At 39.3% G+C, this 12934-nt stretch overlaps 1 protein-coding gene across 2 annotated transcripts in view; it reads left to right on the top strand.

Moving 5' to 3' along the window:
- Positions 1-12934, top strand: part of SNX25 (sorting nexin 25) — a 122046-nt gene that overhangs the window by 94301 nt on the left and 14811 nt on the right. For both annotated transcript variants that reach the window (XM_058669916.1, XM_058669917.1), the window contains 4 exons: positions 2195-2359; positions 7118-7249; positions 7885-8025; positions 10870-10983. In XM_058669916.1, the coding sequence (XP_058525899.1) occupies positions 2195-2359; positions 7118-7249; positions 7885-8025; positions 10870-10983 (552 nt within the window). The remainder of the gene's footprint in view (positions 1-2194; positions 2360-7117; positions 7250-7884; positions 8026-10869; positions 10984-12934) is intronic.

The following is a 12934-nucleotide window of genomic DNA, read 5'->3' as shown; positions in this document are numbered from 1 at the left end:
TAATGGGAAATATTGTGGAATTAAAAATATCAGATGAAATTAAAATGTTCCAAGAGAAGCCTTGCTAAGAAACCCTTAAGTTTGATTTCTAATATAGTCTATCATTTCGAATAGCTCCACATGCCATCTTTCTTACTAATACTGATTTATGGGCACCTTATGATTTGTGAGTAAAGCAAAGGGTGTTACAGTCACCTTCTATAGAGTGAATATGATTTATCTTGAACTTCTTTCTTTCTGCGTGGTTCACTGTATCTAAAGCTCCTAGGAATCAAGCACTTACTCTTGATGGTATTAGAATTCAGCTAAAGGACTCTTAATTGTTGTTAAATTGTATGACCTTCATTTAGACCTTCAGAAATGTTTCATTGCTTCTTTCTATATATATAAAATGTGAACTAATTGGTGCAAAGCTCATTACTCATTTATTTATTTTTAAGATCACGGTTTATGTTATTTCAAAAATTAAAAACGTTTAGTATTATAGCAGATGCTATTGGTTAGTCAAATTAATAAAAACATCAATGTGCAACAGATAATTGAGTAAGGACTTGAATGAACTGTTAATTGGATAGACAATAATGAACTAAGATGAAAAAAGTGTGCACAATCATATAAAAGTCAATGAAAGCTGTATGTTTTACTGACATTGTAAGAGTTTCTACTCTAGGTTCTATATTCTGAGATTTAGAGCTTATGGAAACTTATTCTTGGGAAAAAATGAAAATTTAGAGAAAAGTAAGTTTAGGTGTGATAGAGTTGGTTGTAGTACATTTGGGACTGTAAAAAAAGAATAGAGAGAGGGAGAGAGAATTGAGCCATAGCCAGAACATTAATGGAGATATACTTCGATATACTTCCATAAATCACCATTGTAACAGAATTCAATCCAGCTATCAGAGCTATACTGTTGATGACTGTAGGCACTAAAAATATGCAGCATAATAGTAGATGAAAAAAACAGATGCCCACTCCGATATATGCCGAACGTAGAGACTTTTGTTATAAGATAGAAGGATATATACTTAGAGGCAGGAAGTGAAAAGAACACAGAAAAATGGAAGTGGCTGCTTTACTCTGACTCAATATTCTATTTTGTCTTTAAAAAGATTAAACGTATTATTTGTTAAAATACATAAAATTAGCAGAAAAGAAGCTAGGGAAGAGTGAAGGAGGAAACAGAGCCGGAGGTGATTCTCAGCAGTTCTCAGCGGTGCTCTGCGTGTTGTTGCCACTCACAGATCTGTTTTACATGCTGCCTGGTGCTCTCCCCAGATTGGTTCAAGCTGCATAGTTCTTTATGAGTCTTAAGGCCCTTCCAAATGCCACTTTACTTGTCAAATAAATCTTTAAGAGGAGGACTAAGCAAAGTACATGCTGAAAATACTTTTACTAGTGAAAATTTGGAAGATTTTTTTTTAAAGGAATGTGTGTGTGTTTTCATCCTAGCCAGTGGACTAGAAAAAGCCAAATCTTATTGTCTTTGGCAAATGTAAGCGATGGTATTTTCAGGTTGAGAGGATAATCCCTTGCCTCTCCTTGTTCCATGTGAATTTTCTGCAATGTAGGAAATAATGGAGTGGAGTTTTCTCTGCTTTCTTTGGGTTATTGGATGTTTTTTGAAAACTACGAGCACCAGTTAGTTGCAAATATTTTGATTTTTCTCTTTGCTGAGGTATAACAGCCCGCTCCTAAGCTTTCTGCTATAGTATTCTTTCCTTACTGGAGTCTAGTATTTTAGAACAGTGTATTAAAATTATATAGAATCAGGCCCAGCACGATAGCGTAGTGGTTAAAGTCCTCGCCTTGCATGCCCGGGATCCCATATGGGTGCCAGTTCTAATCCCAGTGGCCTCACTTCCCATCCAGCTCCCTGCTTGTGACCTGGGAAAGCAGTAAAGGACGGCCCAAGGCTTTGGGACCCTGCACCTGCATGGGAGACCTGGAGGAAGCTCCTGGCTCCTGGTTCCTGTCTTTGGATTGGCTCAACTCCAGCTGTTGCAGCCACTTGAGGGGTAAACCATCGGACAGAGGATCTTCCTCTCTGTCTCTCCTCCTCTCTGTATGTCTGCCTTTCCAATAATAATAAATAAATCTTTAAAAAATGATAGAGAATCTCTACACTTGTATTGGATAATAACTGCTGAGTGTTCTATTTTTATAAAATGTGGACATATATGACCTTCTCCTCCAGGGCCCAGGAGGGGAGTCTGGGGAGGAAGCATCGGATGAAGGCACCAGTCGGATGAATGAACAAGCCAGTTTTGCTGTAAACAAACTCCGAGAACTAAATGAGAAACTTGAATATAAAAGGCAAGCTCTAAATTCTATTCAAAATGCACCAAAACCTGACAAGAAGGTAACTCCTTTGCTTTCAAGGTTGTCTCTGAACGTTTTCATTGGTATAATTATAATTAATGGTACTTTTCAGTTTATCTTGAGAACTGTCAGTTTCTTTAAAAAGGATTTTGACTGTGAGTAACTTTCATTATTATTTTTTTACTTCTAGGCTAGAATTAGAATAAAATGTTTGTTTTCCATTTCATATGAGTTTGAGTTCTTTCTGATTCGCCAACTGTGATTAAACTGTTCTATCTGACTTATCCACATATCTTTCTGGAAAGGGGTATAGCTTTCTCCTGTGTTAAAATCAATTTTCAAATGAGTTTAAAAAAAAACACACTGTTTTTCCCTCTTAACTGCCACAGTTACAAATCAGAGGACCTCACAGAATTGTGCAAGAAATAAATTGTGAGGCCAAAAGGCAGTAAAAGTTAGACACTTAAACATGGGCCAACATTGGAGCATAACAGACTAAGCTACCACCTGTGACACTGGCATCCTGTATGTGAGCACAGGTGTGAATCACAGCTGCTCTGTTTTCGATTCCACTCTCTGCTGATGCATCTGAGAAAGCAGCAGAAAAATGGCCTTAGTATTTGGGTCTCCATCACCCATGTGGAGACCTAAATGGAATGTCAGGCTTCAGCCTGGCCTAGCCCTAGCCTTATGACCATCTGGATAATGAACCAATGTATGGGAGATCTCTGTCTCTCTTTCTCTCTTCCTCTCTGCTACTCTACTTTTCAAATAAATAAAATAAATCTTGAAATGGATGCATGGACATATTGGACCTCACTAAAATGACATCTCTCAAACTAAACGGTGGCTTTTTGCTTTGTGTTTATGTGTCTTTGGAGTCCAGAAAGACTTGTGTGCTCTAGGTGTGGCTGATGCTCTTTGGGCTGCCAATCAGGTCTACTGTGGTACTCTTTGAATGTGTGTTTAAGGGTGTCAAGCATTCAAGAGGAAAACAACTTGGGACAAAATAGTTTCAGTGAGTCATGCTGGCTTTTCGGTAAACCCAATTTAAACTTCCTTAGTGTTTCTTTCATGGACATACAAACACTTGGAGTTGGAGAAGATTCTTGAATCCAAGTGAAAGGAACAACTTATCATGAGCCTGTCAAAAAAATACAAGGGAAATATCTCTTCATCTATGATCTAGCTGTTGTATAGTTAATCCAATGAATTTTCTTTACAAAAGAAGAAAACAAAGGAAGTTCTGCAATGATATAGCGTGTTTGTTGTAATCTCTTTATGAGCTTTGTGGAGGATAGGATATGTAATGTAAAGATCACGTGAGTAGTACTTGGTGATCCTCTGGAAAGGAGTCAAGTAACCCAGTGTCCTGTGTACTACAGGAAACACATCCATTCTTCCTTTTCCAGGGAGTCCTTCCCAGAAAGCCCTCAAATCAAATTGTAAGAATATCTTTGAGATAATGAACAAGATTGGCTGGCATGGTAGGTGATCCATGTCTGCAGTCTGACATGTTCTTTTAAGAATGGTGGTCTTTCACTCTGGAATCATCTCATTATGAACAAAAATGAGTTTATGGGTAACAGTATGAAAGCTGAGCTAAGGAAAGGTCTCCGAGTTTTTGGTTGGGTTCATTGGTTGGAAGACCTTTTTTTGCCTTTCGTAAAAGAACTTCTGATCACCATGGAGAATCATCGGAGGTATACTTCTCATGTTATGGCTCAGATTGACCACTAATCTGGCTGAGGTGAAGGTCTTTGCATTTCCTGTGATGTCATGGTGTTCACAGGTTGCTGGAGCAGGTGACTTGCTTCTGTGTACGAGGTTCAGAGGTCCCTGGGGATGCTCACGAGCTGATTCCTTCCCTCTTCTGTCTTTCAGTCATGCTGGCAGAAATAAATTAGTATATCTAGTGATTTTTTTCAAGGTGAAGATTGATATTGAAAAGGTTTTGGCAATCCATTAAATTCATCTGCACAACTAAACCAATGCTGTAATAGAAGTAACTACTAAATGTGAAGTCATCCTTTTAGTTTGGTTTCCTGGAATTTATTTCCCAGATTTTTTTTTTTTTCTACAGAGGTTTTGTGAGTTTGGAGAAACCTGTCGAATTCTAGGTTAATATTGGGAGTAAGGTATTGACCAGGAAGAACCTTGCTAACATACATGATGAATAAATACACAGTGCTGTACTTATCATTGTGAAGAGCCAATGCACAGGCTGCTTTCAGAATGAAAAGACACATGAACATAAAATAGTCACAGTGCTCGTCTGTGATAGAAGGCAGGGGCATGATGTAGGCAAGGGGTGCTGCCAATAGGCGTACTGAAATGGGAAATAAACCTTGGAGGGCAAAGCCTCACTCCTCAAGCTACAGGGTTATATAACCCCACAGCAGATGACAAGCATTGCAATTTTTAATCATCATGGCAAATATTCAGAACAAAATTTGTGGCCATTTTTCCATGTACAGCTCAATGGCATTGAATACGTTCACATTGGTCTGTAGCCATCCCTACCATCCATCCCCAGAACTTCTTTCAACATGAAAGTGGAAGCTCTGTACTCACTAAATGATAACTCCCCTCTTCACCCTTTTCCCAGCCCTGGCAGCCACCTTCCTACCTCCTGTCTTTATGAATTTACCTGCTTTCAGGATAGTGTATGAGTGGAGTCACGCAGTGTTAGTCCTTTTGTGACTGGCATGTTTTGCTTAGCATGTCTTCTAAGTTCATCCATGTTGTAGTATGTGTCAGAATCTCCTTTTTATACCTGGACATTTTGTTTCATTTTGTTCATCCATCACAAGGCACTTAGTGTGCTTCCACCTTTTGGCTACTGTGAGCAGGTCTGTTATGAACATGGACCAACAAATCTCTCCTGAAGATCCTGCTCCTAGGTCTTATGGACATATGCCCCAAAGTAGAATTGTTGAGTCCTGTGACAATTCTGTTTTTAGTTTTTTTTTTTTTTTTTTTTCAGAAAACATCATGCTGTTTTGCAGCATCTGTACCATTTCACATTCCCACTGACAGCCTGCAGGGTTTCAGTCCTGCCCTCACCTTGCCAGCACTGGTTTCTTTTCTTCCCCTCCCTTCTCTTCCCCCTCTCTTTCCCTTTGCTCCTGTTTTTTTTTTTTTTTTTTCTAGTAGTAGTCATTCTAATAGACTTGTTTTGCTGATTTGCATTGCCTGGATGATTAGTTGTATTGAAGATCTTCTCACACATTTGTGTATCTTCTTTGGAGAAATGAATAAATAGTGTTTTGCTCATTTTTAAATGGTTCTATTTCTAATGCTGATTTAAGTTTTCTATACATTTTGTCAGATACATGATTTTCAAGTGTCTCCCATGCTCTGACTTGCGCGCATCTCTTTGCTGCATCTAAGTTTTTTAACTTCAGTAAGATCCAATGTTTCTGTTTTGTTGTTCTTGTCTGCCTCAATGGTCATAAACAGCAAATCACAGCCAAAGCCAGTGTTCTGAAATTTTCCTCCCTATGTTTTTATCTAATAGTTGCTTAGCTTTTGAACTTATGTGTAGCTCTTTGATTTATTTTTAGTTAATTGTTGCATATGATGCTTGGTAAAGATCCAACTTTGTTCTTTTGCATATGGATGTCCACTTTTCCCAGTACTATTAGAAAGACTTTTTTTTTTCCATTGAGTGGTCTTGGCACTTATCTAAAAATGTCATCTAAATTGTATTTCTGGGCTTTGTATTGTATTCCATTGGCCTATATGTTTATGTCGATCCGTGTTGTTATTGTAGCTTTGTAGTGAGTTTTGTATTCAGGAAATGTGAATCCTCCAACTTTGTTCTTTTTTCAGAATTGTTTTGACTATTCAGTAACATGATGAAATCCTTGAGATTCCATTGTGTTTTTTTAGTAGGTTGTTCAATTTCTGCAAAAAAATTTAATTGATATTTTAATAGATGCTACCTTGAATTTAGATTGTTTTTGTTAGCCTTCTAATCTATGAATTGAAATGTTTTTACAAGTATTTTTCATCGGTATGATTCACTAATGTTTTGTGGTTTTCTTTTTTTAATAAACATTTTCATTTACTTGAAAGGCACAATTACAGATAGTAAGTGAGAGGGAGGGAGAAAGTGAGATCATCATCGGCTGGTTCACTCCGCAAATGGCCTCGATACCGAGGGCCGGGAGCTCTGCATCTCCGGAGCATGTGCGTGAGAACCAAGCACTTGGGCCATTCTCCACTGCTTTCCCAGGGGCATTAGCAAGCAGCTGAACAGGAAGTGGAACAGCCGAAACTCCAACCAGCACCCACACGGGATGTCTGAGTCTCAGGCAGCAGCTTTTACTTGCTATGCCAGCTCTTGTTTTTTTTTTTTTTTTTTTTTCTTTCTCTCTTTTTTTTTTTTTTTTTAATTTTATTTTAAATTCATTAATTACATTGTATTATGTGACACAGTTTCATAGGTACTGGGATTCTCCCCACCCCTCCCCAAACCCTCCCAGCATGGTGGATTCCTCCACCTTGTTGCATAACCACAGTTCAAGTTCAGGCCAGCCCTTGTTTTATAGCTTTCATTAGAGAAATCTTTCATTTCTGTGGATAAAATAATTCCTAAGCATTTTATTCTTTTTGATGCAATCATAAATGGAATTGTTTTGCTTATTTCTTGTTTGGCTTATTTATTCATTGTTAGGTTAGTACATGGAAGCACGATTGATTTTTCTGTGTTAATTTTGTGCCCTGTTACTTTGTTCAACTGTAACTTTTCAACAGTGTTTTGCTAACCCTCAAAATGTCTTCCCTGTGGTAGATTGTTTCCAAGTTGAAGGATGAAATTATTCTCATAGAGAAGGAACGCACAGACCTTCAGCTGCACATGGCAAGAACCGACTGGTGGTGTGAAAACCTTGGCATGTGGAAGGCTTCCATCACCAGTGGAGAGGTTGGTTTGACTGCTTTTGTCACCATTTACCTTAAAAGTTTGACTTCATCCTGGACCACACTTGCACTGCTTTTCTCTCCCCTTGTGTTTATTCTGTTTCACCTGAGTTGATTGGTACAGATCTGATTTCATTCCACTTAGGCAGAAAATCATGCTTGTTCAGTAGAATTGGAATCAACTTTGATAAAGGAACATTTAATGTAGTTGAATTACCAGTCTGTATTCTCACTGAAGGTTGAAATAAAATGGAAATCACTTTTTGAAACTTGGAGAAGAGAAAACAAAAATCAAAACCTAGAAATAGGCTTTGTGGTGCCGCAAGTTGAGCTGCCACTTGATAACAGTAGGGGAGTGCTAGTTTAAGGTCTGCTGCTCTGCTTTGAATCCAGCTTTCTGCTGGTGTGCCTGGGAAGCAGTGGCTCGTGGACCAACTACTTAAGTTCCTGCCAACCACTGGGGAACTTGGATGGAGTTCTTGCCTTTTGGCTTCCTCCTGGCCCAGCTCCAGCTGTTAGGGCAGGGTACCAGGTATGGTGGCATTAACAAAAGGAAAGTCTCAGGGGCATTTAAAAATCTTCTGACCTTATCCACTCACTAAGCTTTCTATTGCTGCTGTTTTTAATTTTTTTTTCAAGGTTACAGAAGAGAATGGTGAGCAAATGCCTTGTTACTTTGTCATGGTAAGCCTACAAGAAGTTGGAGGAATTGAAACTAAGAACTGGACAGTCCCAAGAAGGCTCAGTGAGTTTCAGAATTTACACCGGAAACTTAGTGAGGTATGTATCCTCATGAACACAAGATTCTAGAATTACTGCGTAAAAAGAAATTAAAGAGCCCATTTCTCAACTTTTACACATAAGGAGCCCAGATAATCTTTTCTCATTGTTCTGGACATTGGCAAAATGGCATTTTCACTGTGACGTTTGAAAGTTTACTCACAAATCAAACATCTCTAGTCTAAATCCTTCAAGGTAAATAACTGGGTGTCATTGGAAAGAGCAGTAGGATCCACTGAGCTCGAAGAGACCCAAGGATCAGCCAGTGGTGTTGAGGCTGCCAGTTTTGACCCATTAGTGAGTATGAAATGAGTTCAGTAGGAATTGTAGCAATTTGAAAAAGAGCATAGGGTGTATTGGAATTTACGGCTGCTGAAGTGTGCAGCCCAGCATATGGGCTGAAAGCACAGCCCACAGAGCCCATCGGCTTGGCTTCAAATCCTAGCCCCACCTTCCACAAAGTATGTGACCTGGGATTTGCCACTCAGTTTGATATTGCCTCCTTTTCCTCATCGACTAAATATAATTGCTAATCTACTTTATAGGGTTAGAAGAATTAGGAAATAAGTATATAAAGATGTAGACAAAGCATTTAGAATTTGTGCTTGATAATAAACACTAGGGTGGATTTTGTCAGTGCAGGTAGTATCAGTAATGAGCATCATGTCCAAAACTTTTGTTTTTGGTTTTATGTGTATATACATGAGTATATGGTAAGGGATATGTGTTTATTGTTATGGCTCCCAAAGCAGCATGTATATCCTATGGTGGGTGACACTGATGTAGATTGAGTCTTTTTTGTGATGAATAAGGAAAGTGGCCCAATGCTTGACTAGCCTCTCATTGAGCGTGGGCATTGTTGGCCTCACCAAGATTGACATCCACATCGTTTCCCTCTCAGTGCCTGTTCTTCCCACGTGGGCTCAGGAATTGCATCTTCTCCAACTCCCCTCCCACCTAAAGCAATGGCCCCTTACCCCAGCAATGAAAACTTCTCCAGTCATTCCTACTTTCGTTCAGATCCATTTTTCTCTTCTTTGGGATGCACTGATATTAATAAAACCTTATAGTCACTCCCCAGACTCTTTCGCAAATGCGGTGTGTCTCTGTCCTTTAATCTTATCTCCTAGGATGTTTTATGACTTCTATATGCCATCACTTCTTCAGCTGCTTTGAAAAGGATGCTGGCTAAAACTGAATGTCACACACTGCAGCATTTCTCCAGTGGACTGTAGTCACTCCAGTATTATGGGCAGCAAGATATTCATCTTCATAAAAGAAGACATTTTTTGAAAAGTTATGGAGTAAAATTGATGATACAGAAAAACATATTTTTTCCCTGTGACAGACTGTTATGAAACCAAAGCTAATGACACTGAAGTGGAGAGGAAACAAGCCTTTAGAACCTCCATGCTTGTTTGTCTTGTTGCATCTGCCTTCATCTCGGACTGATGCTGATCTCTTCCCTCACATGCCGCTTCTGATCTATGAATTTTCCTGTTGTGAGAATCCTTCCCAATGACAGTTAATATATGAAGCACGTTTTTTGGTCTCTTGTGATTTTAAGCTTCCCTTACAACTCTTCATTTCATTTCTTTGCAATTTTATGGAGGGCTGGAGTTGTGGTACAGAGGATTAAGACACTGCCAGCAACCTTGACATCCCATGTGAGCACATCCCCTAAGAATACTCATTCAAGTCCTGGCTGCTCCACTTCTGATCCAGCTCACTGCTAAAATGCCTGGGAAGGCAAGGGAAAATGGATTAAGTGCTTGGGCCCTTGCTATCCACTCGGAAACATGGTGGAGTTCTAAATTCCTGAATTTGGCCTGGCCCAGTCCTGGCCATTACAGCCATTTGGGGAGGGAACCAGCCAATGCAAGATCTCTGTGCCTCCTTCTACCTATTTATGTATAACTCTTTCAAGTAAATAAAGTAAGTCTTTTTTAAAAAGAAAACAACATTTTCTTTTTAAAGTTTTAGCTATTTTTATTGGAAAGGCAGATTTAAGGAGAAGGGAAAGACAGAAATATCTTTCATCCCCTGGTTCAGTCCCCAAATGGGTGCGACTGCTGGAGCTGAGCCAAAATGAAGCCAAGAGCCAGGAGCTCCTTCTGGGTCTTTCCACGTGAGTGCAGGGTCCCAAGGCTTTAGGCCAGCGTCTACTGCTTTTCTAGGATATAAGCAGGGAGCTGGATGGGAAGTGGAGCAGCCAGGACACAAACCAGTGCCAAAGGATCCCGGTGCTTGCAAGGTGAGGATTTAGACACTGAGCCATCACACCAAGCCTAAGAAAATAACATTAACAGAGCTGCTGAGAAAAAGGGACACATTTGTGGTACAACATCTGGCCAAATGTAAGATTTAAGTCACAAAGGCCAGTCTGTTATTTATTAATTTATTTCATGATTATTAATGTATTTATAAGTTTGCCATTGAGAAGCAGCAAAAGAGTTACAACCCAGGTTTCCTTTTTTTCTTTTTTTTTAAACTTTGATAATATTTCTAGAGAGATGTGTGAACACAACAACTTCTGTTGGCCAAGCTTTCTTGTGTCAGGCTTGCATTCCTAGCATGGTGTGCTGCCATGCGTGGTGTATAAATCCATCTTCTCAGCCTGGCTTTGTGGTCAGCCGCTTATTGGTGTTTGTGAATCTGGGGATAAGCTTTAACTTTTCTCATCCAATGTTCTTCTCTCTTTTGAGCTTAGTTACAACAGATGTCTTTTCAAGGTCTTAAATCTCAAAGGAACAAATGAAAGAGGAAGATCCTTGGTTTGTTCTAATTCTAATTTTTTGTTTAAAATACAATCTCAACATTAACATTTAATTTTCCTCTCCACAGTGTGTCCCTACTTTAAAAAAAGTCCAGTTGCCTTCTCTCAGCAAGCTGCCTTTCAAATCTATAGATCACAAGTTTATGGAGAAGTCAAAGAATCAACTAAATAAGTTTTTACAGGTAAGCAACTGCAGATTTTTGGATTTGAGAAGAAAATCTATTATTTGGTGTTAAACTATCATTCTGAAAACTTGCTAGGTTGCTTTTTTGTTTCACAAGTAATGACAGATTCTCATAATTTCTTTGGTTTTCTTTTTAAGTTAAAATATAGTTTGCATGCAAAGACTACATGCATCTGAAGTGAATAACGATTTATTTATTCATAATATCATGATATGGTTCCATAGATACAGGGATTCCCCCTTCTAATCACCCCCCATTCCTCTTCTACTGTTTCCACCCGTATTTACTGTAATATTATAGTCCTTCAGCAACAGTCACCTCATTTGGCTATTTAAGTGTGTTGTGACATTGTAGGTGTAAACAATGATAGGAAGTCCAGCATCCTATTTTCAAGCTATATTTAACAATTTGATTGGGAGTCCTATTCCATTTGCACAAGCTGAACACAACCAGGAAGCTAAACCCAAGCCAAGAGATCTGATGGTTACCGCTGCCCCTGCAGCTTCCTTCCCAACACTGCTCCATCAGAGGTACCCAGTGCTGAAGGCTGCCTTGAACTCCCTCTCGATGGAATTGTGTGTGCCTTGTCCTGCTCTTCATTCTGTGTATGAGAGTCAGCCACAGTGTTGTCTTAGTTCTGAGTCACTCATTCCCAATGCTGTATAGATTTTTCATTATGTGAACACACTGTGTTCTATTCATTCTACATTTCATGGGTGTTCAGCTAACTTCCAGTCCTAGATTCTTATAAAGAGTGCCTCTGTAAACTTATGGGCTTGATGTGTGGATAAAATATGTTGGATAGTTCTCAGGGGCTGGGACCTTTCAGTGGCTGTTGCTATTTTGATACTGTCACACTCAGCTTGTAGAGCTTTGATTGCCCCACATCCTCACCAACACTAATTTTCTGCCTTTTTCTTCTTTCCCAGTCTGTTGTGTATAGAGAAGTAGCCTGAGGATTTAATTTACATGTTCCTTTTCATCAATGATATCCCATACCATTTCAAGCATATATAGCTCATTTGGATAGATGTGTGTGTGTCTCAAGTGTCTGTGAAAGTCATCTGCTTTTCCATTGGGGTACCTGTCTTACTGCTTTGGAAAGGTGCTCTTCATTAGACCATAGCCAATATGTACCACAAATATTTTCTCCCTTTCTGCAAATTGGCTCTTCACTCTCTTAATGATACCTTTTGTAGAAATTTGTCTTTCTCTTTGAAAGGCAGATACGGAGAGAGAGAGAGATCAATCTTCCATCTGCTGGCTCACTCGCTAAATAGCCTCAGTGGCCAGATCTGTGTCAGTCCGAAGCTTGGAGCCAGGAGCGTCTTCCAGGTCATTCATGTGGGTGCAGGGGACCAAGGACTTGAGCCATCCTCCACTGCTGTCCTGGACCATTAGCAGGGAGCTGAATCGAAAGTGAAGCATTCCCATATGGGATGCTGATGCCGCAGACATAGGTTTAGCCTACTGTGTGTGCCTTGGAGCTGGCCCCTGTGATGGTTGTAAATATATAAGAATTTTCTGTTTTAATTTAGAGCCAGTTTTCCACTTTTTCCCTTTAAGGTTAGTACCTTTTATGCCTGTTACGGAATTTGGCCTTTGTTAATATCCTAAAGATACTTCTCTCATATTGTATTTCTATTGCTTGTTTTTAAGTAGTAAAGCTACAGAGAAATCATGCTATCTCCAGTAGCATCCACTATTGCTTTTTTCCCTTAGCTACCAGAGCACAGTTGTTTTCAAATCCTGTACCTTGAAGCCCTGTGCCTCGCAGGGGCATTGCTCTTTGCCTCAGAAAGTATGTTTTGCCTTTGTGGTAGTAACTACAAGTTCAAAGACCGTTAATAATGGATGTTGCCAAATTTTTAATAGGGGCTATACTAAAACTTACTAAATCGTAAGTATACATCTTAACTAAAAGAGACACATCTAAGCCAGAGTTGTG

This window comes from Ochotona princeps, chromosome 11 (genome assembly GCF_030435755.1).
Source record: "Ochotona princeps isolate mOchPri1 chromosome 11, mOchPri1.hap1, whole genome shotgun sequence".
Classification (NCBI taxonomy): domain Eukaryota; kingdom Metazoa; phylum Chordata; class Mammalia; order Lagomorpha; family Ochotonidae; genus Ochotona; species Ochotona princeps.
The sequence above is the reverse complement of the archived record's forward strand: the minus strand, read 5'-3'. Positions and strand labels throughout refer to the sequence as shown.